Here is a 26,417-nt window from a genome sequence, read left to right on the forward strand (position 1 = left end):
AGGTATACATGGAAATAAGGATAAAAGTCTGTAGAAACCTTTAGAAGCTTTACAAGCCCTGCTGCTCTTGAAACAGCTTTCTTTTTCATCCACTTGAGAGAATTCACTTTGGCAGCACAGCCATTATTTGGAAATTTCCATATCACCTCACATAGTCTCCTCTTGCAGGTCTTGCAGATCAAACCTACTCCCCATGGTCTGGGTGGAGGCTCCAGCCCCAGTTCTTTCATCAGACCCAGCCTGGTAAATAGTTTCCTCTTTCTTCTTTTGCCCAAGCAAACCTTTTGCCAGAGGTCAGTCACTGCCTCTTTCCAGACATCCGTATATTTTTTTTCCTGTACTAGCTCCTAGGACAAATAAATGCTGTGCTCCAACGAGACTCTCCGCTTAACTATTTATTTGCATAGTGCATTGGGTTTAGTAGGTGATTTTTTTTCACCCTGGCAGGATAAATTTTACCGTGACCTTCCTGAAAGAATGCCTGCCCACATCCTGGAGTCTTCAATAGCGTTAAGACGGCGCTGCCAGTGGCAGTAGACATCAGGTGCAGGAAATACATGCATAAGACCCTTCTTGATGATCACAATGTGGGATATGGACAAGCAGGCCGGATGAGATATTATGCTGAGCCCCCTTCCCATCTTCTAATGACCCACTTCTTCCCCAGACAGGTAATTGCATACATTTGCATGTATAAACACCTGCACCCCGACGTGGAGGAGGGCTGGTGAGAGCTTCATGTACCTGAGGAGGGACAGACTGCTGCAGCAAGCTCCTCCGTTTGCATCCCTTGGTGCTGGCCTGGCCCTGGCACAGCCTTCAGCACTCATACTTCCCTACTGCAGGGGTACAGCCCTGGCTGGAGGCAGCCAGCAGCTTTGCTTTCTCGGCAAGCCAGGGCTGGCAGTGGGACGGGTACCTCCTGCGGCCCAATCAGCAGCACTGGGATCCCCTGAGCAAACAGCACAGCTGAGCAGAAGGAATCACCTACATCTCCTGCCTGAGGCATAAAGGATTGCTAAAAACTAATTTCCCAAAACGTGTGCCAAAAGCTAATGAGTTTTTCCTTCCCACCGTGCTGCCAAGACGTGCCCACCTCTTGGGGTGCTCACGTGGCAGCCAGGCTTTGTTGTTAGGCACGTGGCCTTCCCTGTGTGGTGTCATTTGCCAGAAAATTTGGTGCTAGGCAGGGAGATAACGTGAGAAAGACTCAGGGTCACCAAAGGTTGTGCTGCCCTGGGCAGGAAGGACGCCTAAAGCTGCTTTTATGCATTTCCCAGTTCCAGAAATACTCAGGGAGCCTGGGCAGAGCTGGCTTTGGGAGCTCTCCAAGCCTTTGGTTTATCAGAACCTTGGCAGGAGGCAGAGCCCAGGAGATGCCAAGAGCAACAAAAAACAAAGGTGTTTAAAGAAGGATGGGGAAATCTAAGGACGCAATCGCTGGGCTTCTGCCAGGGTCCATGGAAGATGGTTGGGTGGGATGGCAAGGAATATGTGTGCTCCTGCAGCCACTTCTCAAAAGGAAGAGGCTGGCTGTAAGTGATCTCAGCCATCTCTTGGCCAACCCATCCCAGACTCACTCACCTCTCCCAGGAACTAGGTGGCCCCAGATAGGAGAAGGGACCGTGCAGTGCTGTGGCACAAGATATCAGAGTCTATTAAATGGATAAAAGAGTTAGCTTGAGTGTGGGGAAAGTACATGAGCTGAAAGAAAACTGCCAATCCTACAAGAAACCTGGGCAGTTTGGCTACTGTTGATCCCCAATAGCCAAGATATGAATGCCTAGTTTTCCAAGAGGACATAATCTAGACTGCTGAAAGTGTCTTCAAACACCACTTCTGTATTGGATCCCCACATCGAGCAGTGTTGTGAGTATCCTCAAGCCATTCGGCCGAGGAAAACAGAGGCCATCTCACTCCCATGGAACTAGGACTTTCTGTCTCTGCTACTGAGCTTTGCTGGGGTACGAACAGGGGAGTGTGCCTTAGTATTCAATTACAGAAAGTATGCAGCTTTTCATCCTCCCTGACCATCTGCCTGGAGGGCCCCAGCACTACTGAAGGCCCACAACTAAATCAGAGAGAAGGAATCCACAGAGAAATGCATGGAAAAGCACCTCCAGCACTGAGTATTTTTCCGGTTCCAAGCAAGCCAAATCTACTCTGGCATCTGGGTTAAGAGATTTCCATCTCAATCCTTGGTAAATGTCATTTTAGAGAGGATTATCCCAGATGATAACAAATAACCCTATTTCCTGGAGCTCTGCTGTCTGTACCCCCCAAGGCTCTCAGGAAAAAAAAGGGAAAAAAAGCTTTCTGAGGAACTGCTGGCCATAAGCTAAACCAAAGAGAGGAGCACTCATGAAAGGGGCAATCTCAGGAGCTGCTGCAGAGGGCACTGAGTAAATCAGAGCTGTCATCCTGTCTGTTCCCTGCTCTTATCCCGGCTGCAGCTGGATCTGCTTTTGGGAAACAACACCCCTGCCCTGGGGACCTGCTGCTCCTGCCAGGAGGGGGAACTGCAGAGAAACAGAGTGATGGAGGGAGATTAATGGAAACAGATGGGCTCTGGCCCTTCCCCTCCCATCCTGGGGAGAAAGGGGTGAGGCTGGATGAGACATTGACAGAGCTCCTGAGCAGCACCCACAGCTTTCCCAGGAGGAGAGAAGACCTCTGTCCAGTCTCACCTGTAGGTGCCTATCCATCTGTTCTGCACCTTCCCCTGCCCTGCACCAGATGTCTGCTCCAGCCCACGCTCCTGCAGCCTTTCCTCCTCCATTTCCCTTCATGCCAGTCACTTCCATTCAGCCTTGTCTCTCTCCATTACTATTTAGCACATTGCTTTTTGCCCCATTTTCCTCATCACATGCCCTACAGCATTACCTACTCCGTGCCCCCCTCCCTTGCCAGTGACCCACACACCTCAACAAGTCACAGCTCCCGCAGGGCACAAACTGCTGCTCTCCTTGTCCAGGCATGATGCAACAAAACGTGCTCCCATTCTTGGTAGGGATGGCAGCAACAATTAACAGTGATGACCATGTTTACATCACCTGCTGTCACTGCCCAGAAATGTTTCCCTGTCCTGTGGGAAGACAGACTTGATCAAAAAACTGCTTAGGAATTCCATCTGCAACTTCGGGACTTTGGAAGGCAAGCTGCCTCTGCCATACTGCTGCATCGTGGCATTAAAGGCCTTTAGTTGGCTGCCTTTCTCTCACCTCTCAAGGAGGAGAAGGTCCCTTCATTCTGCCATCAGACCCAAATCCTTCCTGGCTGACCTCGTGCTCTCCCCCTTGCCTTCATGTCTGCTGAAATTCCTGGGAGGGTGAAGCCACCATTCCTTTTCCTGCCTCCTCAAAATGTAAGTTTCTGATTTTCAGTGAAGAAACATCAGTGAGTTCAGCTGAGGCACGGGTCTGCCAGGATAACGCTGCAGTTAGTACTTTTGTTTTCCTCCCTGTGCTTTGTCTGCCTCACAGTTGAACAGTTTGGGCCTCCATCGTATTGGAAAAGCTACACTCTTGCCAGCAGAGTCTCAGCAGTCTGTGGAGGCTAAAACTAGTGCCCCTCACATCATACATACTCAATTTGATGCCCCTTAAAAACGACCTGTCCCATTCTCCCTGCACTCCAAGCTTGTCTTCAGGCCTGTCCTTTAACCAGAAGGTCCTGAGTTGTCATGTTTGTATCTAGGCACATTAGGCAGATGCCTATCAAGTCTCCCCTGTTTAGGTCTCTCTGGGAATGACCTTCTGGTCACTCCTGCAGTTCGTACAGCAGTAGCAAAGCATCTCCACGGGACTCCCTTGTCTTTACCACGTCTTCACTTTGGTGCTTAATCTGCATCATGATGGACTGGCAAAGAAGAAAAGAGACGTTTTATTAATGAATGTTTCCGTGCTGCTGTTCTCCCCTGGGTATCTGTATCCCCCCCAGGGAATCCGCATAGCACTTCTCATGGCTCGAGCTGCATGCGACTCACGGTGGGACCGAGGGCATTTCCCTGGCAGACCCAGCTGAACAGAGCAGTCCGCACAGTAGAGCAACCTCAAGATTGAGGTAAAATGCTGAAGCTGTTAGTAAACATATATGCAATTTTCCACTCAGCAAGATACGAGCAGGAGATTATACGGAAGGAAGACAGAAAGCACAAACGATGCAATGCCAGAAGTACTCCCTTTGCTTCCCTCCTCACAGCTGGAACCTAAATAAGAGACCTTCGTGGGCTATTCAAAAAATGCAAACACACACTGTATCAGAAGAGGGTTTAAAGTGCACACTTTTATTTTCTATTACAAAGGCTAAAAGAAGCAAGTTTGTTGTTGTTTTTTTAAGAACAAAAACAAAAATGTTGTTAAAACATCTACATTATTATCCTGATACTAGACCTTATGAAAGATACTAAGTTCTTTTTTAATAGTAAAGCGTGGTATTCTTAAATTATATTAATACAGAGACATATTAAAGGACTCAAAATCATTACTACCCAGCTCAGAACTGCAGCATCCCCTTGCTACCTTCTCCTTTCACTTGCTAAAACCCATCTGTTTTTGACATACAGTTTCATACAAGCAAAGTAGGGTATTTTGTTTGTTACTCCTTCCCCCTGTAAAGGTCAGGTTCACACCAGCATCACTGAAACACTTACCAAAGGATTTGGGAAGAGATTTTTGCCAAGCCCTTCAGCATTTAACAAGCTGATCTAAATCAAAGTCTCTACTCTGTATGTGTGGTTATTTTACAGGACATGAGATTTTCTTTCCACAGTATAAAAATCAAAGCATCGCTTTTGCTAATAACCCTCGGACTTGGTCCTGCACTGCCAAATTTTCTTCTTCCCTCAGATGAATGAATAAAAGAGAGAGTTCTCAGAGGGTGTTGTGAATGCACTGCTGAAGCAGCCCTACAACTTACCTGTGGTTTAACTGCTGTGGAGCTGAGAGCACCAAGCATTTCTACTGCAAGTACACAACGTGCTGAAGAAAAGCCTCTTGACTTGATAAAGTGAGCCTGGGAAGCCAAGTGTGAAGCTTCCTGCCTTTTACAATGTCCCTTTAGATAATATAAGCAAAGCCTTATTGTGGAAACTTCACTCACTAGTTAGCAGTATAATACTCTTTCACTGAGATGGGACTGTAAGGACATCGTAGGGGGTTTTAAAAGCATGAACAGGAAAACCTGCCCCATCTCAGAATTTATACCTATCTATATAAAACCCTCCCATCTGTTATTTCCCTTTCCCCAACCCAAATAAAAGTCTTCATATTTTAAACGGAGATGCTGCGTTTCCTGGCCTGAGTCCTTTTCCTTTACCCTCATTAAAAAGATTCCTTTGATACCACACACATATAATATTATATAGAGAGATATATTTAATACCTGTGTATATATGCTTCATGGGAGGGGTCACATATATACACACTAAAACAAGTCTGGTGACAAAGTACTGCAACACCACAGACCAGGTTATCATATCAGGGAAAATGAAAAGAGATACTCAACGCAACATCCGTGACCGTGGGCCTCCCTCCCCTCACACATGCTTGCCCTCTCCCCATCTCGGCCCCCTGAGCAGCTCAGCTCCCCGTGCAGAGACAGGGAGAGGGGACAACGACCCACTCTGGAACCAAAACAAGTTATTGTATGAGAAATCACAGCGCAGCGAACGCTTGAGTCACACTAGAGATGTAGATTTGTTTTAAAAATAAAAACACATTCCAACATTTCCCAATCCCGATTAGCTCCTTGGCATCTCTGCCCAGCAGGACAAGATAACCCAGGAGCTGGTGCCTATCACTTCCCCTCTCCTTCTCTGTTTATAAAATTGACCAGCACAAGAAGCACCAGCAGAAGATACGATCCAGACAGCTACAACAAAGAGCAGAGAAAGTACAGTACCTAAGCTCTCAAAAAATGCCATGTCTGATATTGCACTGGTCATTCTTCCTCCTCCATCTGCACAGATCCTTCTGGCACTCATCCTTCACCTCTCATAAGGCAGAGCTGGAAATGGCCACTTCCCTCCTCTCATCTCCCAGATCTACCATAAGCCACTCATGTTTCATCAGATGTCACAGCCCAGGCCCCTCTCAGGGCAGATCTACAGCCAAGAAGGGAAGCTCCCATGGAAACAATGACCCTTCAGCATTTCACAGGTGAGGAAGCAAGCTTAGAGGCACATGTGGCTTATTTGGGGCACATCACACCACCCAGACCCAAGACCAGCATGCAGCACATTCTACTCCTGGGCCGTAAGTACCTCAGTGCTGCTGATGCAGCCACCTGCAGGCTGGTTTACAAAGGTGCCAGCTGTTCCCACAGCATCTTCTGCATATCATCACCATGTCCCATCTCTCTCAAAGCTGGGAACCTGAAGGATATGGGAGCAGGCAGGGTAAAGAGGGACTCAACAATGCCAAAGCATCGTGTGGAACACTACCAAATCATATTTACAGTGCTGCCTGCCAGCCCCAAGGGCTCTCAGCTTGCTGTCCTGGAGACTGTATACAAAAAATGACATCATCATGAAGGCAGGAAAGGAGACACTTTTGTGTTGGAGAGGATGGTGCCATCCATGCAAACAAAACTGAAGAGTGCAGCTGGACTGCAGGATAGATGAGAGGGAAGCTCAAGATAAGACATGTTTACTGCTTACAGGATGGGAACACCAGAAGGAACGAGGCTGGCATACAGAGAGGTGAGGCCTCCTGCCGCTGCCACTGTGAAAACCAAAAATCTTGGCCAGGGGTTTGGCTCTGATGGAGAACCAGTAGTGGGCTGAGGGCCAGTGAGTCTGGGCTGGACCTCTAGCTCTTGTAAACATGCTTCCAGCTCAATTCCCATCTACAAAGCATGACCAGTGCCAGGCCCTGCATGTTACACCCGTGCTGCTTCATGGTGTCCTTCTAATTCAATCCCCACCGAGTTCATAGAATCAATAAGGTGGGAAAAGTCCACTAAAATCATCTAGTCCAACCATCAACTCATCATCTGATGGTGCAGTGTAAAACTCAGCTCTAAGTAACCACTAACACACACCATTTAAAGAGCAAGAGGGGAACAAGCAGACAGAGAAATACAGACTCCTTTTGGTTACAACTTTCATCCTGACCCCTCCTGCTGTGCAGAGCACAGTGAGACATGGCATGTCACCGTCTCCACTACACCTCCCAGATGACTTTGCAGTCTAACTGGCACCAGTCAGACCAGATAAATAACGAACCAAAACTGGCCACTCCAAAAACGGGTTACACTCTTGAGAAAGACATCTAGTGAGGCATCACTGATTTGCTTCCTGGTTACAGACAGCCAAAACAGCCTATAGTCACTTACAACGCAGTTCCCACTGTCACAAGAAGTTTAACTGCTTTTATCTGCACTCTTTCTACTAGATGGCTGTTACCCTCCTCAGCTCCAGTTGCATGCCTCAGGGGAATATAATCAGTAGGGGTTTAAACCCAGATGTTTTAAGCCCCATCTTGTGGCTTTTCTTCTTTGCATTTCAGTTCCCAGTTCTTCTGGTACTGATCTCCCAGGAAAGCAGGCCAGTTGCGAGGCTTGCTCTGCAGCACTGAGAAAAGGAGCACATGAACTTCATGGTCCCCTTTTCACCAGCTATCTAGCCCTTCCTCTCAGCTCTGTCTTCCTGACCTCTGCAGCCACAGTCCCAATTGAAGGGCAGGGGAACGGTAAGAGAAGTTCCCTGATTCACATCCCAGTACAGCCTGGATCCATTCCTTTAAACGAAGGACAGCGAAAACAAAAAGATGGAGAGAAAGGAGAATTTAGGGAAAAAAAAAACAGAGAGAAGATGGATCACAAAGTCAGTGAGCACGGCGTTCGCTGGCCGAGGAGAATCAAATTCACGTTTTCATTCACCACTAATAAATCATCGTTTCAAAATCTTAAAATGAAAGAAAAGAAAAAGTTCTCTTTGCGAGATACGGATCTTGCTCGCCCTGCTACTGCCTCACTTGGAAAACCCATCCTGCACTTCTCCAGCCACCAGGCTCCCCCCGGCCCTTACTATACATCATCCCGCAATAGGAAGTTGTATTTCCCAAAGTCGTCGTCCCGGGGGCAGAGCAGCATGTCTTTGCGGGCTTTGGCCAATTTCTGTTTCAGCACCTCCCTCCGGTCTAGCCACTCTGTCAGCTCATCCTGGCCGTGGGCATAGCGACATTCTTCTCCTTCGGGGCAGGCCTTGCTCTTCTGGAACCTGTCAGCACAAGCGGCACTGTCAGCAGGGATCCCCCACCAGGACGGGGGTTTGAGCTCCCCATCTGTGAGGCTCCACCAAAGCTGGCTGCAAACTCTCCCTGCTAAGGGTGAGGTGATTCTCCTACAACCTGCATACGGCCAAAGGAAGGCAAACAGAGAGCTGTACACAGAAACAGCAGCACCTATGAGGAGCCTCAGTCAAAAGAATGAAATGGTGTGAGCTAGAGCTGGACCAGCAGGGACCAGAAGAAGCCACCACCCAAGAGAGGAAATGCCAGGAAACTCTAAAGCAGCCACAAGAGACACAGCCTTCTCTCCAACCAAAATGGCATTTCTAACCATCATAAGCCTTCTGAAGGCACCTCAAGGCATTGATTCAGAGGGCGTGAGACATTCAAACAACTTCATAAAGCATCTGGGATTCCCCCAAGAACTGAGTTCAGCAGACCGAGAGCTGGGCACATTATGGCTACAGGGGGCAGACTTGAAGCTCGCTCCCCTTTTCTGAAGTTGTGTGTCTGGAAATGTTTTTTGTTTTTTTTTTTTGTTACCACTGAGCAGTCATCACTTCTGGGATCAAACAGAGCCGTGTGCATGGTACCTTTCACAGAGCTGGAACTCGCCCATGGGGAAGCGGTAGCTCCAGCAGCTGGAGTCACTGTCTGAGGTGAAGACCTTCTCCTTGTGCTTCTCTGACTGGATGTGCTGCTGCCATTGCTTCTTGCTGTTGCTGTTCTTCCCACAGAGCCAGCAGTGGTAGCCCATCTAACCGGTGCAGGAAGGACAAGAGGCCAGTCAGTGCATCAATATTCACACCCACCGGCCTTCCCCACGCTGGCATCACCTCTCCCCATCTGCCTCCAGAGCATCCTGGATGCTCACCTCACTCTAAGACCTCGCACGCTTCCCTGCCACATCATTTTCAGGCCTTTGTGCTGCCACTGAAGGGAAGCAGAAGAGATACTTTGAGTCCACCCGCAGCTCAAGCTGACTGCGAGGCACTCAGACAATGCAAGACCCCTCAGGAGCACAAATTCTTCCCTCAGCCACCATTCCTGGGCTAAGGAGACACATCTGCCTCTGATCTTCTCAGGTCTCTGTGCTCTAGATACAGCTCATCCCTAAGCTTCCTCTTCTTTTCCCACAGGCCAGCAGTGGTTTTCCCAGCTTCCCCAGGAGCAGGAACCCTGGGGAGAGGCTGAGCCCACGTGAAAGGGAGCTCAAGGTAGACGCCTACTCACCTGAGGATTAACAGAAAAGCTGTTGCAAAGCCTTGCTGCCCCAGTAAATCCCCTCCCACCTCATCTGTACTGCTCCAAGCTGTCCATTTAACCTACATCAGCATGGACTCTTTCCCAGAAGAGCAATTCGGCCCCTTCTGGCTTATAACTGGAGCACAGAAGGAGAAGGATGAAAGACAAGAGATAAGCTGTTTACCATGATGTCAGCATAGTCAGTGGGCATCTGGATCTGTTTCTCCCCTTCTCGCGAAGTGAGTGGCGTTCCTTCTCCAGGCTTCCCAGGATTGTGTTTCTTTAGCCACATGTCATAGGTCTGCTGCATATCTAGTACTGCACAAAGGCGACCCGTGAAGTCACTCAGACAACCTCCCGCACCGTGCTCAAACTACGAGAAAAGGATGAATGGGGGGGGCAGCCCTTCCCTCCCCTCTCCAGTGCAGCAGCTCCTGCCATCAGAGCTCAGGCCAGTGCTCGGCAGGCCCGGTGTTACTTCCCCACATGAGACCTGTGGGCAGAGGAGCTAAATTTGCAGTTCCCCAGCCTGACGTGGGGAGGTGTCTTCTACAAATTAAGGGGACCCATGACAGCAGGTTCACAAAGTATTCAGAGGACAGAAGGTGCCCCAAGATCTCCATGGACTTCGCCCCATGAGGTGATTCTCCATCAGGCTTGATTCTGTTTGACCCTAGCAGGCATCTCACTGCAGCCCCAGCAAAGGCAGGGGCTGGATTTAGATCCAGCCCTTTCCTCTAAGCCTGCACTTCATCCTCAGCGCTCAAGGAGGAGGAGAGCCCATAAGCAAGCTGGTCACAGGAAGCACTAGGGAGGGGAGGAAGTCCTAATGATAGCCTGCCTCAGATTTCAAATGCTGCCCAGAGGAGTGCATTCAATGTGTCTTGGTGCTTTTGGTTTAAAACCCATTTGGGATGCTACTGGGACATTTTGGCTGCAAGATGTGACTGCGCATCTGCCTTTTCAAGATCAGTTTGTGAGAGAGGCCATGGAAAAATAAGAGTTTGCAGACAGCAGTGTGATGCTCTAAGTGCAATGCGTTCATAATTTACTTGCTAAATGGGTAATTGAAGAGCTCAAGGTAATGGGGAATAATTAATGCAAATTCCCCCAAACTCAAACAATGCTGTCATTTGAAGATTCACCTTCATGCTTGAACAAACACACCCAGACTGGTCTGATGTGCTTTAAAAAGGCACAGTAACAAAAGCACCTGAACTGCAACAAACAACAGCATTTGGCACAGCAGAGAAAGACCCTCCATCCAAGCACAAAGACTAAACAACCTGAAATCCTTCAAGCTTTCCAGCAGCTCCCACCAGAGCTAGGTGAGCACTTGAATAACTGAGCAACACAAGGAATCTTTTTCCCCAGCTTGCTGTTGGCCTGAATAAGCAATGGCTGTCAGAGAGCTGATGGTCCCCCCATGAGCCCTACTGCTGCTCCCATGGGCACAGAGCTGTGTGGGGACCAGCTGATGTCAGTGCCACTGAAGCTTTTTTAGGGAAATGCCAGGGGCAACAGCCCGTCAGGAATAAGTCTGAACAGAGCCTGCACCCACAGCCCATGTTTCCCACACTCACTTTTATTTTCCTTCATGAAGGTCCACATGTCTCTCTCCTCAGGACTATGGGCGAAGGAGCAGTTGCCCACATACTGGCATTTCCTGCCATTTTGTGCATGGATACACAACTGTTGAAAGACAGAGAGCAAGACTTAGCATCTGCACAAGCATTCCTTGCTAGAGAGAAAAATGGGCTCAAAAAAACAATAAGGGTGTTAAACTGCAGGCAAGAGAGGTCACAGAACAGGACACATCATGTCATTAACTCGCGCCTCTTTTCTTCAAGCTCCCTCTGACGTGAGAGGTAAGATTTCCCTATAAACACAGAAGCATCTCAGCCTCAGAGGAAGCTCAGCTTCAGCACTTGGCCTCTCCCTAAGTGCCCTTCCGATATGCAACCCGCCCTGGGGAAGGCAGCAGGCAGCGACCTGGACTGACTCAACAGTGTCTCCTGCTGGTCACACTGCTGGCCCCAAAGGTGACACATTCTCCAGCCATCTCCAAGCAGGCAGAGACAAACCTTCGGCAACCTGCTATTGACGTGTGAACCTCATCTCCTACTGCAGCAACCATAATCAACTCTTGCTGCCCCCTCCCAGCCTCTAGCAACAGGCCTTCAACTCGAGAGTGCTGAACGAAGACCTCAGAGATGGCCTCACACCTGGACATGGACACAGGGGATCCCATGCGGCAGCAGGGAGAGGAGCTTTCCCTTTTTTGGGAGAAAGGAAAAGAGAGGGAGAGAGCAATAACTGTTTGCTACATTTGGAGTTGGGGACAGAGGTTGGATATCTACTGTCTTCCTCGTAGCATAAGGCCTTTTAGCTGAGCTCTTAGTTTTGTTTTCAAAACACAATTTGGGCAAGTTTCACAACAGACAGCAGACCAGACACAGCAAAGGCAGGGATAGGCTTCTCCCCAGTACTCCATCTTGCCTCTCACCCACATTGAGAAACCTTGACATAAGGGAAGACTTAAACCTCATCTGCAAACCCTGTGCCAACCAGTTCTAGAGACGGCGTCTGCATTAACAACAGCGACAGAAACTTGCATACGTGTGTAACTGAGTATTTCAAAAGAGTGCTGCTCCTTTTCCTGCTCCACCATTTTGCTGGATGCCTCTGAGATATCGCTGCCTTCAGTTTGTCCTGCTCTCATACCTCAGCCAACACCACGTGCCCGCTTCCCAGCCAGGTCTACAGCGGCTCAAAGCACTGCACAGCGCTGGGAGGGAAGGGGCACCTGGCTGAGCCATTGATGGGGCTTACATCATATTGCTGTGGGAAGTTGCGGATGGAAGGCAGTGGTCGGACAGACACCCACTTCTTCTTCGCTTTGGACATCACCAGCAGAACTCGACGTTCCTTTGTCCAACTGAGAAAGAGAGAATACATCAATAGAAGTAAAAAGAAGAGCAAAACAAAGCTTTGTTTTCCTCAGAGACCTCTTGAACATGGAGAGGTGACCAGATCCTACAGTTCAGCTTGTTCCTGCCACTATCTATCTGCTCCTAGATATCCACATCGTTGGCAGAGAAGTCAGAAGAAGGGTGTTTAGGAGGATTTTTCCCTGTACTTCTTACATGTTTCCTGGGATGTATCTTCTCATAAAGCCACAGAACTTTCCCCCATGTCTTGCGTGGCATCACCATGGATTACTAAACAGCTGCATTCCACCCTTTGGCACAGCCAATTCTTGTGCAACAAGATCCATGAAAAACATTTGGGAATATTTTCTGCTTGAAAGGTGCAGTAGAAATGCAAGTCATTACAAACACTGTCTTACAAACATTAAGTACTAATTCTCAGGCAGCACTAGTGAGTGATCACCAGGAGCTACCCTGGGCAAAAGCCCCAGCTCTGTTCAGGAGCTTCACAGAGGTGTTATCTTTCCATTTCAGGAAGTAATCCTCTCCCTTCTCACTTTCTCCAGCAACTCCTGCCTCTATGTCTTTTTCATCAAAGGTCTTACATTTACAATAGGATGCTGAACTGCTTATGTTTTGGGACCTGATATCCTATAAACCTTTCCATCCTATGCTGCCAAGTTCCCTAGGTGATAGGGGCCACAGTTTCCATGGACCAACGGCCCTTTTCCAGCTGATATGCCCTTTCTATCAAACCCAATGGCCCCAGGTAACTTGGAGGTATAAATAAACAAGACATGTCAGGGAGGAACAACAAAAGCAACAAAAGGGACAAGGAAATGAATTTTAAAAGAAGTAGAATGCCTTAAATAATTGCTAATAGTGATATGACAGACATCTTCAAACAGCACAGTATAAAGAAGTACAGAGCAGAACTATCTAAGTGACCTTGCAAAGGAGGAACGATAGCAGCTGGATGAAAGGGAATTGCAGGAGCTGCTGCAAGCACTAGGATTAAGAGTCTGCCTGTGATGCACTACGCACAGTGCTGGCAGCAGGTATGAGCAGTAATGAAGAGAGCTGGAAACTGGAAAACAGCTACCTGCAATGCTCACTATAAAACATCCTGAGGGTGAAGATGCTGCTAGGAAACCTTACAGCCTCTTCCAACAATACCAAATGAATACCAAATGAAGCCCTGGAGAATGTAAGAGGAGAAATTCCTGCCCTTTGGGAGGACTGGGGGAAAGAGGAGGTTGCATTGCTCACCAGTGGCGGGCTTTGGCACTACAGTACTTGAGGTCTTTATCTGGTTCCACCAGCTGTCCGTTCCTCCAGCACTGGCCACACACAAATTTCATCTGGAGGTCGAAGGTGCTCGATGTGGGAGCCCGGGGAGAAGCCTGGGGAAGAGAATCAGCACCTCAGGCAAAAAAAGCCAAAACACACCCCTAAAAATGCCACACTGTCAGCTCCTGGTGCACCCATGTGCCAGCGACTAGTTGGATTAAAACAGAAACAGCCCAGGACTCCTCCTCCACAGTTAGCTGGTGGCCCATCCAGATACCAGACAGGAGTGAAACTAGTGCTTGCTTCAGCATGATTTCCTGTGTTTTGACTTCTGGCCCAGAGCACAGCCAGCCTGGCAACTTCCAGCACTGACCAGGCCTGGCTGCCAAACCCCTGCAGTGTATCTCCATGTACAGACAAGCCCGGCAAGACCTGCCCCTGTGCTTAATCCCTGCTTCCCTGCAGGGAGGGCAACCCATATCCTCTTTGCTACGCATGGAGAGCTCTGTTGCACAGCTTGAGGAGCCCCTGGGGAGGAAGCCAGGCTGTGACAGGAGGCAGGAGCTGCTTTTGGACCAAGAGGCTCGTGTTACACCTAGCATTTGAAATACCTAAATCAGAGTGGAGTCCTCTTGTTAATACTTTTCAAATACACTTCTGGGCAGGTTTCCATCCCTCACAGGTCCTTTGCTATAAGTTTCATAGGCAGTTAATTACAATCTCTGGACAGAGGTACAACCATAAAAACCCACACTTCATATCCTCTCAGCCACTTAGCTTAATTGGCCTTTAAACTGTCATCATCTTGAGAGGCTGCTTTGGGATTATGACCAACAGATTGTGCAGGAACAAAAAACTAACAACCTGAGCAAGTCTCATATCACCACTGCCTTGCATTATGTCAGTAAATCTCTGAAAAGTCATTTAAATTTTATACCATCACTGGCTGACACAGTGCTAGTGTCTCCTGTTCATTTCCAAACCAAAGAGCAAACCTGACTGCAAGCTGGCAGCTCTGGGCATGGGTATATGTGAGGGTACAAGCAAGAGACTAGAAGAACATCCTGGTGATTGAGCCAACTGTGAAACACAAAGGTGACATATCAGTAAGCAGCTCAGTAGCTGCTAACCATGCAAGCAGCTCCCACAGCTGCCATGCCTTCACTTCTAGCCCTGAGCATCTCACAAGGAGTAAGTAGTGTGCCAGAGGAGCTAGCTTTTCCCAGCAACAGCAGTAGTGTGGATCCTGCACTCATCACCTGTTGAAAACAGCAAATGCAGGGTGGTGGAGAATCAAAGCATCTCCCAGGAAACACAACATAAACTACTGATTACCACTCTGCAACCTCCAGTCTTTTGAAGCAGACCAGGCAGAGGCCATCCAGATCTGTGCAAAGCTACCCAGAGAGCTGACCTTTGCTTGTGGAGACTGCAAAGGTGCTCTCACTGCAAAAGGACTTCTGGAGAACCACCATCACTCTTGCAAAGCAGCGTTGATTCTGGCTGCTTGCCTTCAAGGTGGCCTTTCTGATGGTGTCTGCCACCACCAGTGGCCACCAAGAACACATTAAAGTGGCCAGCTGTGGGATGAACAGGGTTGAGTTTTGGGATACCATAGAAGGCAGTAAGGTGTCTTACTCTCAAATGTGGCATTTCAACAGCATTTCTAATCTCCACTTGGTGTAAATAACAAGACAGCAACCACTATACTGGCTTTTATCAGCCCAACACTATCTGCCAGGCAACAGATTCCACAGTACAGCCATGAAGCTCAGCTCAAATCTGCTGACCCAGCAAAAAGAAAAACTGAGTGGCTCCAGAAGTCACAACAGATTGAAGAGGGAGAAAAGATGTTCCTCAGGTAATTCTGGTGCCCTAGGTGGCTTTTTCAGAAATTCTTGACAAAATGAAGCCCTATGCATATCTTCACGAGAGTCATTCCAACTGCTGGTCAATAATCCAGTGCCCATGTATGCTCCCAGAGGATTACGAGCAAAACAAAAATCAAAGCTGCTGCTGTTGCCTCTACATGACTGTATTTGTAAAGGCAAGACACATACCTGGCAGGCTGCTGATAACCAGCAGTGTGGAAATTAGTATCACATGAGGCTGTAGCAGACCAAGCCAGGCAAAAGCGCCTCTGGCTGTGGCACCACCCCTTGTTCTAAAGCCAGACAATATAGTGTTAGCTGCGCACCATGGCAACCAAATAAATAAAGTCTTTGGCGCAACAGCTCTCCACTTGAGGCTTTGCAAAAAGCAAAGCCCCAGCACTACCACTCCTGTCTCCCAGCTACAGGAAGTCCTTTCAGTCGTACTAAAATCTCTGGAGGATCTGGGTGCCCTTGGGGGACAACATTATGGCCTGGGTTACTCAGTCACCTGAGTGAGCTGTATTTAGGTACAAGTATCACTTATGACAGGGAGGGAATATCCTTTCCTCTCCCTGCTGAAGCTGCTAATTCTGGGACTAGTTTGTATGGCAGTTCTGCAGCTGGCCAGGAGGGTGAAACAAAACAGCCCTCAAGAAACAGAAAAAACGAAGGCTTAAACCCCTCAGTTCCTGGGGTGCACCGCCAGTTGAGGACACCCATCTACCTACAGCTGTCTCTCCTGATGACTGCCTCTTCCATCAGCAGCCACACGGCTTACTCCTACAGCAGCCTATGTGGCACCAATAGGTGGGACTGAGTATGAGATCCTTGACAAGTGTTTAGCAAGAAGTGTACTGTCATCCTCCATTTCTTGCTAAATCTTCTGTGTCATCACAGCTGCCAGGTGCCTGTATGCTGCATGCCTCTCTTCTCCACAGCCGGATGACCCGCAGCTGCTGTGTCCAACTGGCTGCTGCGACAAAACTGCTGCAAAATCCCTGTGAAGGACTTGGCTTCCTCTGACCAGAGGGTGCCAGGGCAAGCGTGGATCATACTGGACGATGGGAAGAAGAGGTCTGTTTTTACAGCAATCCTGGGAAGTTGTCTTTGCCAGGAGGCCAACTTCAAAAGCTGGAAGGACGCTGAGAAAACTCTCAGTCACATTAGCCTGCTTGAACTGGGGAACATAATGGCAAAACTAAACATCGCTCAACAGATACATTATTGCTGCCGCCAGGGTCTTCAGCAGCAAGCCTGTGTCTCATCCCAGAGCAAAGCCCTCTGCCCGAATATGTGCTGATGCCCAAGCCATGGTCTGCTACTGCAAACAGAGGTGTCTGACTGACTTGACGGCCTCCCTGCCCAGTGATAGGCTGCCAAGTCCTACAGATAACTGAAGGTACCACTAGTAAGCATGTTCTGGCTGTATCAACAAGGCTGCTGTTTCACCTCTGAACAAACTGAAGTCCTGGAAGGGCTCAGGGTAAATCCAGCTCTGCACCTGGCATGTGGGGGGTGCAATCAGACTTTGTATCAACCATCAGTATGAAACAGTGCCCACAGGACCCTGAAACAACAGATCTCTGCCCATCCCCTCATGGCTGATGTAACAGGCACTGGCATTTCTCTTCCTCAGCCTCTGCTCCCTGCAAGCCCTAACAGCCAGAAATGAAACCCATAATGAGCATCTCGAGCTCATGTGCTTCAGTGGACATGCTCTGACCATGCCTTGCATACAGCTTCTAACAGCAGCAAGGTGAACTTAATGCTACAAAGGCTTCAAAAATACAGCTGTCCATCAATATTGTTTTACTCAACATTATACAGAGAACGACAAGACAGAGCTTTCTGGAAAACAACAGCAGCTCTATTGCAGGCAGGACAGAACCAGTCACTAGACTTCATTCTCCATGAGGCAGGGACTGCTGAGATAAATCCAGCCACTGTCACAAACTGCTGCAGATTCACACTTAGTTTCCTCCCCCACGGAGATGCAGGTATCTGTCTCTGTCTCCATGCCACACTAGAAAGAGAGCATAGGCAGCTCTGTCTGATGGGACCATTCAGATTTTTCACTTCTCACATATACAGATGGCAAAAACTAATCTCATACCTTCAGGACCAAACCTACAGTTTCCTGACAGGTTAGAACAAGTTACTTAGGCAAGTCAGACAGCTTTGGGAACTAGTGACCTTGGTTACTCCTGACTGCTGCTTCCCATTCCTCAGTCAGCACCCTCTCCCCCAGTCATTTCAACCCATGACAGCAGAATATGCACAAACGTTGCTGAGCATTTCAACAGATGACTCCATCTCATGCAGCACAACCAGTAGACAGCTGGGCATTCAGCACACTGAGAACACCACTACAAGTCACCTGAGTCCTTCCTAGTGGGCTAAATCATGCTGATCACGGATGCTTTTCCAAAAATGCTGCCATACACCACATGAGTCAGACTCCTGTCCTACAAAACATCTTCTTCCAGGGTGCACAGAAGTTGTATTCAGTGCTGTAAGGAGGCTGTTGGTGGAAAGTCCCAAACAAAGGTGAATGACCCCTGCTCTGGCAGTAAGGCACAGGCCTCCACGAGAGGAAGAAAGCTGTCAGGTAGAAACAAAACGGATTCACAATGCTTTCACCATCATTTTGCAGGGGAGAGGATTTCTCCTACCCCTACAAGCTTGCTAGGAGGCATGACGTATCTCATCAGATTTATCTTTTGAAAGTAACTAAGGAACAGAAAATTGCTGTTCTAATGACAAAAACTGCTTTAGTTCAGTCTCAGGGCTACGAATCAACCTCACCCGGTGGGCTCTGCTCCTGTGCTACAGAACACCTCCTTGGAGGAATGAAAGGATAAGGTGGCACCACCCATAGCCAGTGAGCTGGAATAAAGCAAACAAAGAGGTGCCCTTTGCTTGTAAAATGCCTCTCCAGATAAATCTCCTAGCAGTGCTTCAAGTGCAGCCAAAGATACATTTTCCCATACTGAAAGACAGGTGGAACAAAGCAGAGACAAAGCTCACCCTGTCCTCCCATCGAGGTGCCTCTGACCAGCCCCAACAGCACCTGAGCCACAGGTTCCACACAGTCCTGCATTGAGTAGTCCCACAGATCATAAGTCATTTCTTACAGTCCTTCCAACTTGCCATATCATCCCTTAGCCACTAAAGGGCAGCAGGACCCCTCTGATCCCCACTTTGTGTGCACAGGGCCCCCAAAGTCTCTCAGTTTCACTAGCAAGATGTTGAAAGAAGCACCATTCTCTGCGTGTCGCCCTCTATGCTCTGAAGGCTTCTCCCCACCACTGAACTGTGCAGATACAATGATGCTAAACAAGGTGCAAAGATCATCACAAGCGCTGCAAAACAGAAAGCTTATGGCACTCCTCCTCTGCAGTGGCCAGCCTGGTTTGCTGGGACCTGTCTGGCCCAAGGCACAATATTGAGAGGAGAAGAGAGAAAATGTGCTGGAACAGTTAGAAGCAAAACCAGGCTGCAAGCTTTAGAAGCACCTTACCATGCTGTTGGTTGGTTTGCTGGCATGTGCCTCCATCTGTTGCCAGTACTTCTTAGATTCCTGCACAATATCTTCATGAGTCATTCCTGGGAACAAGGAAGAGACAGGGCTGAGCTACTCCATTTGGTCAACAGAAGAGAGGGAGGGAGGGAGGACTGGCAGGGCTTCCAGCACTGGACCTTAGGAATCCCGTGTGGCTATCAGCTCCCAACAGTCCCACCAGGAACACCAGGAGGTGGGTTGTGAGGGGATCCAACACCACCACAGAACTTGTCCAAAAAACAAGGTAGGGAAGGATCTCTCTCCAGCATTCTCACTCCAAGTAGGCAAAATGAGAAGAGTTTAATCTTCTGAGCATATTAAGATCTGGCATTCTTCTCAGACTGCGTACAAAGAACCTCAGATACTGCCTCCAAGATGTTGATTCTTGACTAGGGATCAAGACCTTGACCAACACCAAATGAACTCATCTACTCAAGACTCTAAAGATGACATTTTGTTACTGCTGATCTATTGTACACTGGAGTTTTTGCTTGGAAGATTACAGATATGCCACTGTCTGAGACATCTAGAATCTTCAAGCCCCCAGAATTCTCACCTAATCCCTGCTGGAATTAATTAGCCTGCTACACACTTCAAGTTGAGTGTTCATCAATCAATTAGTAAAAAAAAAAAAAAAAAAAAAAAAAAAAAGGTTGAATTTCAATAGTCCAGCCAAGGTAGAAAGGGAAGACCAAAAGTGCAAAACCAACAAAGAAACAGCTGCTTCTCTCTAACCAGCAAGAAAAGATCTGCTAGGTTTCAGGAATCAGAAACGCATCAGCCAGCAAGAAGAAGGGTTGGTCAGACTTTGTCTAAGGAATATGCTCCTGGCCAACTCAAGTGGTAAAGTATCAGCCTCTGTCAGCACCAACCAGATTAGATGGGTACTGCAATTCACAGAGCACTAAATATTGAAATTATGTAAAAATAGGAACTGGCTCCAATTAAGAACTATTAAGTTCAATGTGAGAACAGGCTCCACTAGAGATAAGCTGTGTTATTTAAGTGCTGTGAAGACCTGAGACACCTGCCAGAACAAACAGAAGAAGTATCTTACAGCTGCCAGTTGATAGCAACAAGTGGAATGCTGGGGATGGCCTTGGTGCAGTACTCCCAGCCTAGAGGGGTTACAAAATTGCTTGCTTTGCTTTCACCAGCAGCTTCTATTATCAAAGTCTGGTGTTCCCCAGGCACGCTACATGGACATGATCTCTGATTCAGGAGTCAGCATGTTCCAGAACGTAAGGGTTGGCAAACACAAGTTTTCACCTCAGCTTAGGATGTGTGCAACCTGGGTAAGCCACAGTACACCTGACCTCAATTTCCCCATCTGTGATTTCAGCAATTCAAATCCCTGCCAGACAATAATACTGCTGTTTGTACAGGGTTTGGGCAGGATTAAAGGACTTTCACCAAGAAGTTTTGCTGAGGCCTCCAAAATGGCAGTGGCTGCCTAGCTGGTACTCCCCAGATAAGTGCTGCTTGTAGATTTTCTCCCTGATAGCTGTTAATCCCAAAAGACACTAGGCAGAGTTAACTGTAGCCCTCTCTCTCACATCTAAGAAGTCCAGGGATGGACACAGCCCTGATCTATACTTTGGGGGCAAAAACTATAAAGCTGGGAAATCCACAGTGAAGAGTTAATTCACTGCACTGGATCTGGCAGAGAAAGGGCCAATGCAGCCTCCATCAATTCCATTTTTCACTCCTGCGTTATGACCCTGGGCATGCAGAAACAGCAGGAAAAAAAATACACAGCTCCTGTCAGAAGACTGAATTTGAAATGAAGTCCTTACTAAGTGACTGCCTTCTCCCACTCCCAGAAATCTGAACCAACTCAACAATACGGTCTAGAAATATAGAGGTTGGAAAACACTCCCAGATATGAAACAATGTTTTCCAATTCAAAGCATGAACTATCCCAAAGAGAAACTCTGGGAAGCAAAAGGCCCATATGCTGATTACTTTTAACTCTTCAGCACCTTTTGCAACATCACTAGTGAGCACAGAGGCTCTGATTTGCAGTGACAGAAGGAGATAGCAAGGTATGTCCATGCATAGCCACACTGAAGAAAGAAGCAGCCCACTCACATTTTCAAATCATGGGAACCTTCACTCTGCAAGTACAATCCATTATCCCCATGAACAAAGCCACATGCTCTGTAAAAGCTCAAATGGCTGTGAAATGCAACAGCCCACTGGTTTCAAATGCAAGCTGCTCTGAATGATGGATGCTCCCTTCCTTGCAGAGCACTTGATGCCTAAATCAAGCTCTGTTCAAAGGCCAAGGCCTTCTCAGAGACTGGTGACAACTATCTTTCACCTGTTGCCTTCACAAGGTCTGTACTTAAGAGAGGTAATAATCTATCAAACTAGAAAGGAAAAGTCAGAAGGAGAACAGGCTCATATCCCCTACTCTACAGAAAAATAAAGATTATGGCTGTGCTGTTGTTGAAAGAGATAAGAATAAGCACAAGACTTACTGAAAACTGCTGCAGCTAAACTCTTAGCTTGCTTTATCTCCTCAGCTTCTCTTTTGAAAGTGACTCCTTCAAGAAAAGGAGGCAAGAGGCAAAGATCAATCTATTTCTTCTACAGGTAGAAGAGGAAGGAAGAAGGAGAGAGGGAGCAAAAAAACTTCTAAAAATAATTAAAAAAAAGTATGGGGTGACGAAAAGAGCGGGGTGCTTGAATACCAGAACACTCAGAGTACTACACACAATATCATGAGCATTTAGTGGAGCAATCCTACATATGGTTCACAAGCAACACATCATCTTAGAAACTCTAGTGTTGTAATTTTTTTATTTCCTGTGGTCACAAGGAAGTGAAGCCAATTGGGAAGAATAGAGATGGCATTTGCCACAGTATGCTACTTGTTCTTCACTGTCCTTCATGAGCCAAGAAAAGGCTGAGGACTGCATGAACAACAGTGACAGGGAGTTGAACAGTAAACTGAGTTAGTTGCCTCCAATTACATCAAAGAATGGTAAGGAAAATTTAAAACATGTTTCCTCTCTAAAGCATTCTCATTACCAGGCTGGATTCTACACTAAACAAGACCCTATAGCAAAAAAAGCATCCAGGCAACCTTGTGGGTGGACCAACATCTACTCAGTTAACAGAAGAGCAGCAAGAAAAACCCTCCAGCACTGTCAGAGAGAGAGAGAGAGGAGTGAAAATGCCAGATGTAGCAGTGTAATTGTATGCGTGACCTGAACATAATTCCTGTAGTAGCCTCTTCAGAGGTATAACATCAAATTTTTGGGGGGAAACACCAAGAATCTTGTCATTTCACACTGTTGGTGAATTTGTTCAGAGAAACTAGAGATGCACAGTTTGCCTTTTGTAACTGCTTTGTCACCTGTGCATACTACTACTCTTGCTGTGCCAGATGTTAATTACAAGTCCCAAATGCTCTTTAAGACCTTCTGCAGGATTTATGCATCAAAACCTTTGAGGATTCAACTCTACCTAATTTCATTTCAACTTTTACAGCTGGTCCCAAAGGAAAAGCCTCCCAGTTTGCAGTTTACACTCGCTCCTGTAAAGGGACAAGGGCCAAATCATGTCACAGAACACCTCAGCACTATTTTGTGTCTCTTGAGGAGATAAAGCATAGGCACAAGTGAGCAACAACTTTTCAGCACTCCCACATCAGCTCCTTCCCTTCTCAACTGGCTTTCTATAAGAAACTTAAGGTGTATCCATCACCTGTCCTGCACCAAGCCACACTCACCTGAATACTGCTGCAGTAGCCAGACCTTGAGCTCAATGAAACTATGAGCAAAGTGGCAGCTGTCCTCACGCAGGCAGCCGTAGCGCACCTCATGCCGGCACACGTCAAACTGAAAGTGTTCCTGGAACTGCCGGATCTTGGAGTATTTCAGGGATGTGGAACGCACGATGTGGACCAGACACCTACAGCCAGGCCAGAGAAATGTGAGTCATCAGAGCTCCAATCTCCTCCCCCTCCTCCTCGCATCTGGTTTTCATATACTTGACTGGACAGGCAAAGGACACAGATCAACTCTAGGAGATGTGAACTCTAGGAAAACACCTGGGAAACCAAGTTGCTGCCCTCTCAGACTGTCTCAGCTCTAGGTACATATTTGCAACCTTCTCAGCCCATGGGTGATGAGTTCAAGTTTAGAAATCAGATCCATCTCAAAAACATGGAGCAAATACACAAAGTCCTCTGGCTCAGCAAAGTTCCTAAGCCTCGGGTTGCCAGGAGACAGAAGGGGTTGTATTACCGTGCACCTGACATGCTTCTTATACTTGTTTTCCTAAACATTCATTATCAGCCAGTCAGAGGCAGGATCCTCAGCTAAAGGATCTTTGGCTTGACCTTTATGTAAAGGCCAAACTCAAAAGCAAATTAAGTCAATGGAAAACTCAGGTTGACTTCAAAAGGGCTTTGCTCATCCCTCAAATCCCTTAGCATCAGCAATGTGCATCCTTAGCATGGAGGGAGAAGCATATAGCACTACTGAACATACATTGAGCTGGCCTACAATTGCAACCCATGAGGACTAAAGAAAGAAAGAGACCAGGGGGTTGGAGTTAAACTGGACATGTGAGATTGCTCCTATCAGAGCAACCAATGTTCACTCACTTGTTGTCATGGAAACTGTGTTTGGCAGAGAGGTTGGAGCAGACAGATGGCGTGTCCTTGGTCCCTTTGCTGATAATCCGGGGTTTACTATCAAAGCAAATCTGAGAAGAGAAAAATTAGCATGCTGAGAAAAACTTATAGAGAAGTAAACCAGGCCATTTCATTTGGAAGGGGAAGAAGAACCACAGCCAGCCTATTCTAATGTTCAAAGTTAGAACAAGCCTGGTGAAAACTTCGTGGTAGGGCACTAGAATAAAGTAAGCGAACTTCTGGAAACACTTCAGGACAATGTTTTTTGCTTATTTTCCACAGTATTTTCCACTGTGGTTGGAAATATTTTGGTCAGAGCCACATATTCTTTTCCAGTTGGACAACATAGCAAGAACAAGGGGGAAACGATGAGGAGAAATAGAAGGGAAAAAAAAAAACAACACAACAGTTACAGCTAAAAACATGTTCCTCCACATATAACACTGCCAACCCAGGGAACACTATGCTGCAGTGTGTCAAAAGGGTAAGGGCTAATCCCTAATCCCTAACTGACCAAGGCAGTGGCTCTGCACAGACATCAAGTGGAAAAGCTGTTGCATTGTGGGACTCTGATTTTTAAAACAGGTGGAGCCATACTACACTAAAAAACAACACCTAACGACAGAGGAAGAGGAAAGTGGTCCCATGTGGCTGTGTGCACCTCAGGCAGCTGGATGGGCGAGGAAAACTACCTCACCCTCCTCCTACATGGATGCATCCACTGCTCACTGCCCTTCTGGGTACACAACACAGGCTGGGACATATCAATGGTTCAGATATACACCAAGGAGATGCTGAAGGTGCCCATCCTTCCCCACCAGCTCTGTACCTCACAGAGGAAGGTAAAGATGCCTTGATGTTCCTTCAGGAGCTTGGCAATAGTGAGGTTGCTCTGCTTGATCCCACCTAGTGGGTCAAAGAGGAGGTCACGGTTGAGAGTCCCCTTCCTTTCCTCTGTCCAGACGTCAATCTCTTCCTGGTGGTACGCGAAGGTGCAGTTATCCCCGTACTTACAGTCCTGCTTGTTAAGCATATCTACAAAGCAACAAACAGCACACACCACCACACAGGGAGGGCGGCCCAGTCAGAAACTAAGCTCTCTTTCGTCTCCTCCCACTGCCCACACCTCACAAGGAGCTGAAAGCAAGAAAACACAGAGTTAAAGAAAAAGAAAAGACATCTCCCTCCAAGTTTGCTTACACCAAGGCGTTCAGAAGAGTTAATGCAATCTTCTAAGTGGTGACAATCTCAAGACGTACAATCTGTTGTGGAAACTGGAGACCTGCTTTAATGCTTTGCTTGGTCAAGGACAGACTGAAATGTAACCGACTCCTTTTAAAGCCAATCCAGATGAACTTCTCCTAGCAACCCAGCACTAAGGAGTTCCACTATCTCAGAGCTCTCTCCCCACCTCATTAGGTGCTCTCCAATGACACTGTCTTAGGGAGCAGTCCAGTCACATTAAGCGTGACCCAAGGAGTGAGTTGGAGCAAAGGAGCTTTTCCCTAAAAGGCCATACCACTGACCTGCCACGTGGCTGCTAGGTAGGTTCTCAGTAAAGCCTGCATTAACAGGGCAGCTCGAAGCCCTTGGCTGTGCACAGCACCACACTATGCCCTTGCAACTCTTTCCCTGCTCCAACACTTTCAACACTGCCCATTCTCCACAGCATGAAGAGTTCATCTCCTCTGACTGCACTGAGCCTTGCAGTCCGTGGGCTACTGATGGGACAGAAAGACTCCAGGAACAGCAGGCAAGACCAATAGGAAGTCCTCTTCCAGACTCCCTGTCCCACACTTTACAACCCCTCCCCAGCCACCAACATCTCTATCTGCCCCAGATCACCTTTGCACAGATAATATGATCCTACAAAGTTGGTTTTGGTCGGGCGAGGACGGATCCTCTTCCAAGTCTTGTCTTCTGAATTCTTCAGCCTGCCCAGCAGAATGTCTCGCTTGCATTTGTGCTCCAAGCCTTCTCGATAGGTGTAATCACCAGCCTTGGGCCCTGTAGCAGAGAACTCCATCAGCCTCTCCCCATCAGCCAGAAGGGCAAAGCTTTGTCACGGCCAATGCTCTGGATGGCAGAGCAAACACATCACCTGTTTTAGGGTAGCAGATGTGACAGGCTTGTTTGAATACATGGGTGGATGCCAGAGGGTTCTTCACCAGCAAGGCTGTGTTGGGTATTACTGGTTCTGGCTGGGACAGCAGGTGCTCGGTGACTTTGGGCACAGCTGGGTGACTCACCCCACTAAGGCTGACCTGTGCAAAAAACACACACACTTCTCTTCTAAGCTCTGCAGCCATATGGCTAAGAAAACTCTGTAGCCTCACACCTCGCTAAAGTCTCTCAAAAAAACTTCCTCATCTTCTTCCTCATCAAACATTCAATTCTGAAATGACATTTCCTGAAAAACTGCATGCAACCTTTTCAAAAATAATGAAGTGTGGTACGATCACCTCAAGGTGATCTCTTTCTCTCTTGGGAAGGGACACCAGTTTTCTACCACGAGACAGAGCAGAACGTCCACTCACTCATTCTCATTCCATCCATTACAACCAACTCTCAAATCAAACCCACCGCTACCTGGAAAAGAAAGGAACCACTTATCAGTGAATCTTTGGGCATTAATCT

The 26,417-nt window shown here is 47.6% G+C and overlaps 1 protein-coding gene across 8 annotated transcripts in view; it reads right to left on the reverse strand.

Moving 5' to 3' along the window:
• Window positions 1-7,495: 7,495 nt before the first annotated feature.
• Window positions 7,496-26,417, reverse strand: part of ZC3H7B (zinc finger CCCH-type containing 7B) — a 41,255-nt gene continuing 22,333 nt past the window's right edge. For 7 of the 8 annotated variants that reach the window (XM_065742952.1, XM_065742948.1, XM_065742945.1 and 4 more), the window contains exons 12-23: window positions 25,882-26,044; window positions 25,626-25,787; window positions 24,610-24,815; window positions 23,751-23,851; window positions 22,872-23,053; window positions 19,091-19,176; window positions 13,676-13,809; window positions 12,309-12,414; window positions 11,060-11,168; window positions 9,661-9,794; window positions 8,825-8,988; window positions 7,496-8,221 (exon numbers count right to left, since the gene is read on the reverse strand). In XM_065742952.1, the coding sequence (XP_065599024.1) occupies window positions 8,029-8,221; window positions 8,825-8,988; window positions 9,661-9,794; window positions 11,060-11,168; window positions 12,309-12,414; window positions 13,676-13,809; window positions 19,091-19,176; window positions 22,872-23,053; window positions 23,751-23,851; window positions 24,610-24,815; window positions 25,626-25,787; window positions 25,882-26,044 (1,740 nt within the window). In that variant the 3' untranslated portion in view covers window positions 7,496-8,028. Of the gene's footprint in view, window positions 8,222-8,824; window positions 8,989-9,660; window positions 9,850-11,059; window positions 11,169-12,308; window positions 12,415-13,675; window positions 13,810-19,090; window positions 19,177-22,871; window positions 23,054-23,750; window positions 23,852-24,609; window positions 24,816-25,625; window positions 25,788-25,881; window positions 26,045-26,417 lie in introns of those variants that run through there. The other variant, XM_065742951.1, reaches the window with a different exon arrangement.

Source organism: Cyrtonyx montezumae, unplaced genomic scaffold (assembly GCF_038088225.1).
Source record: "Cyrtonyx montezumae isolate F1298 unplaced genomic scaffold, pur_monq_1.0 scaffold_3, whole genome shotgun sequence".
NCBI classification, from domain to species: Eukaryota; Metazoa; Chordata; class Aves; order Galliformes; family Odontophoridae; genus Cyrtonyx; species Cyrtonyx montezumae.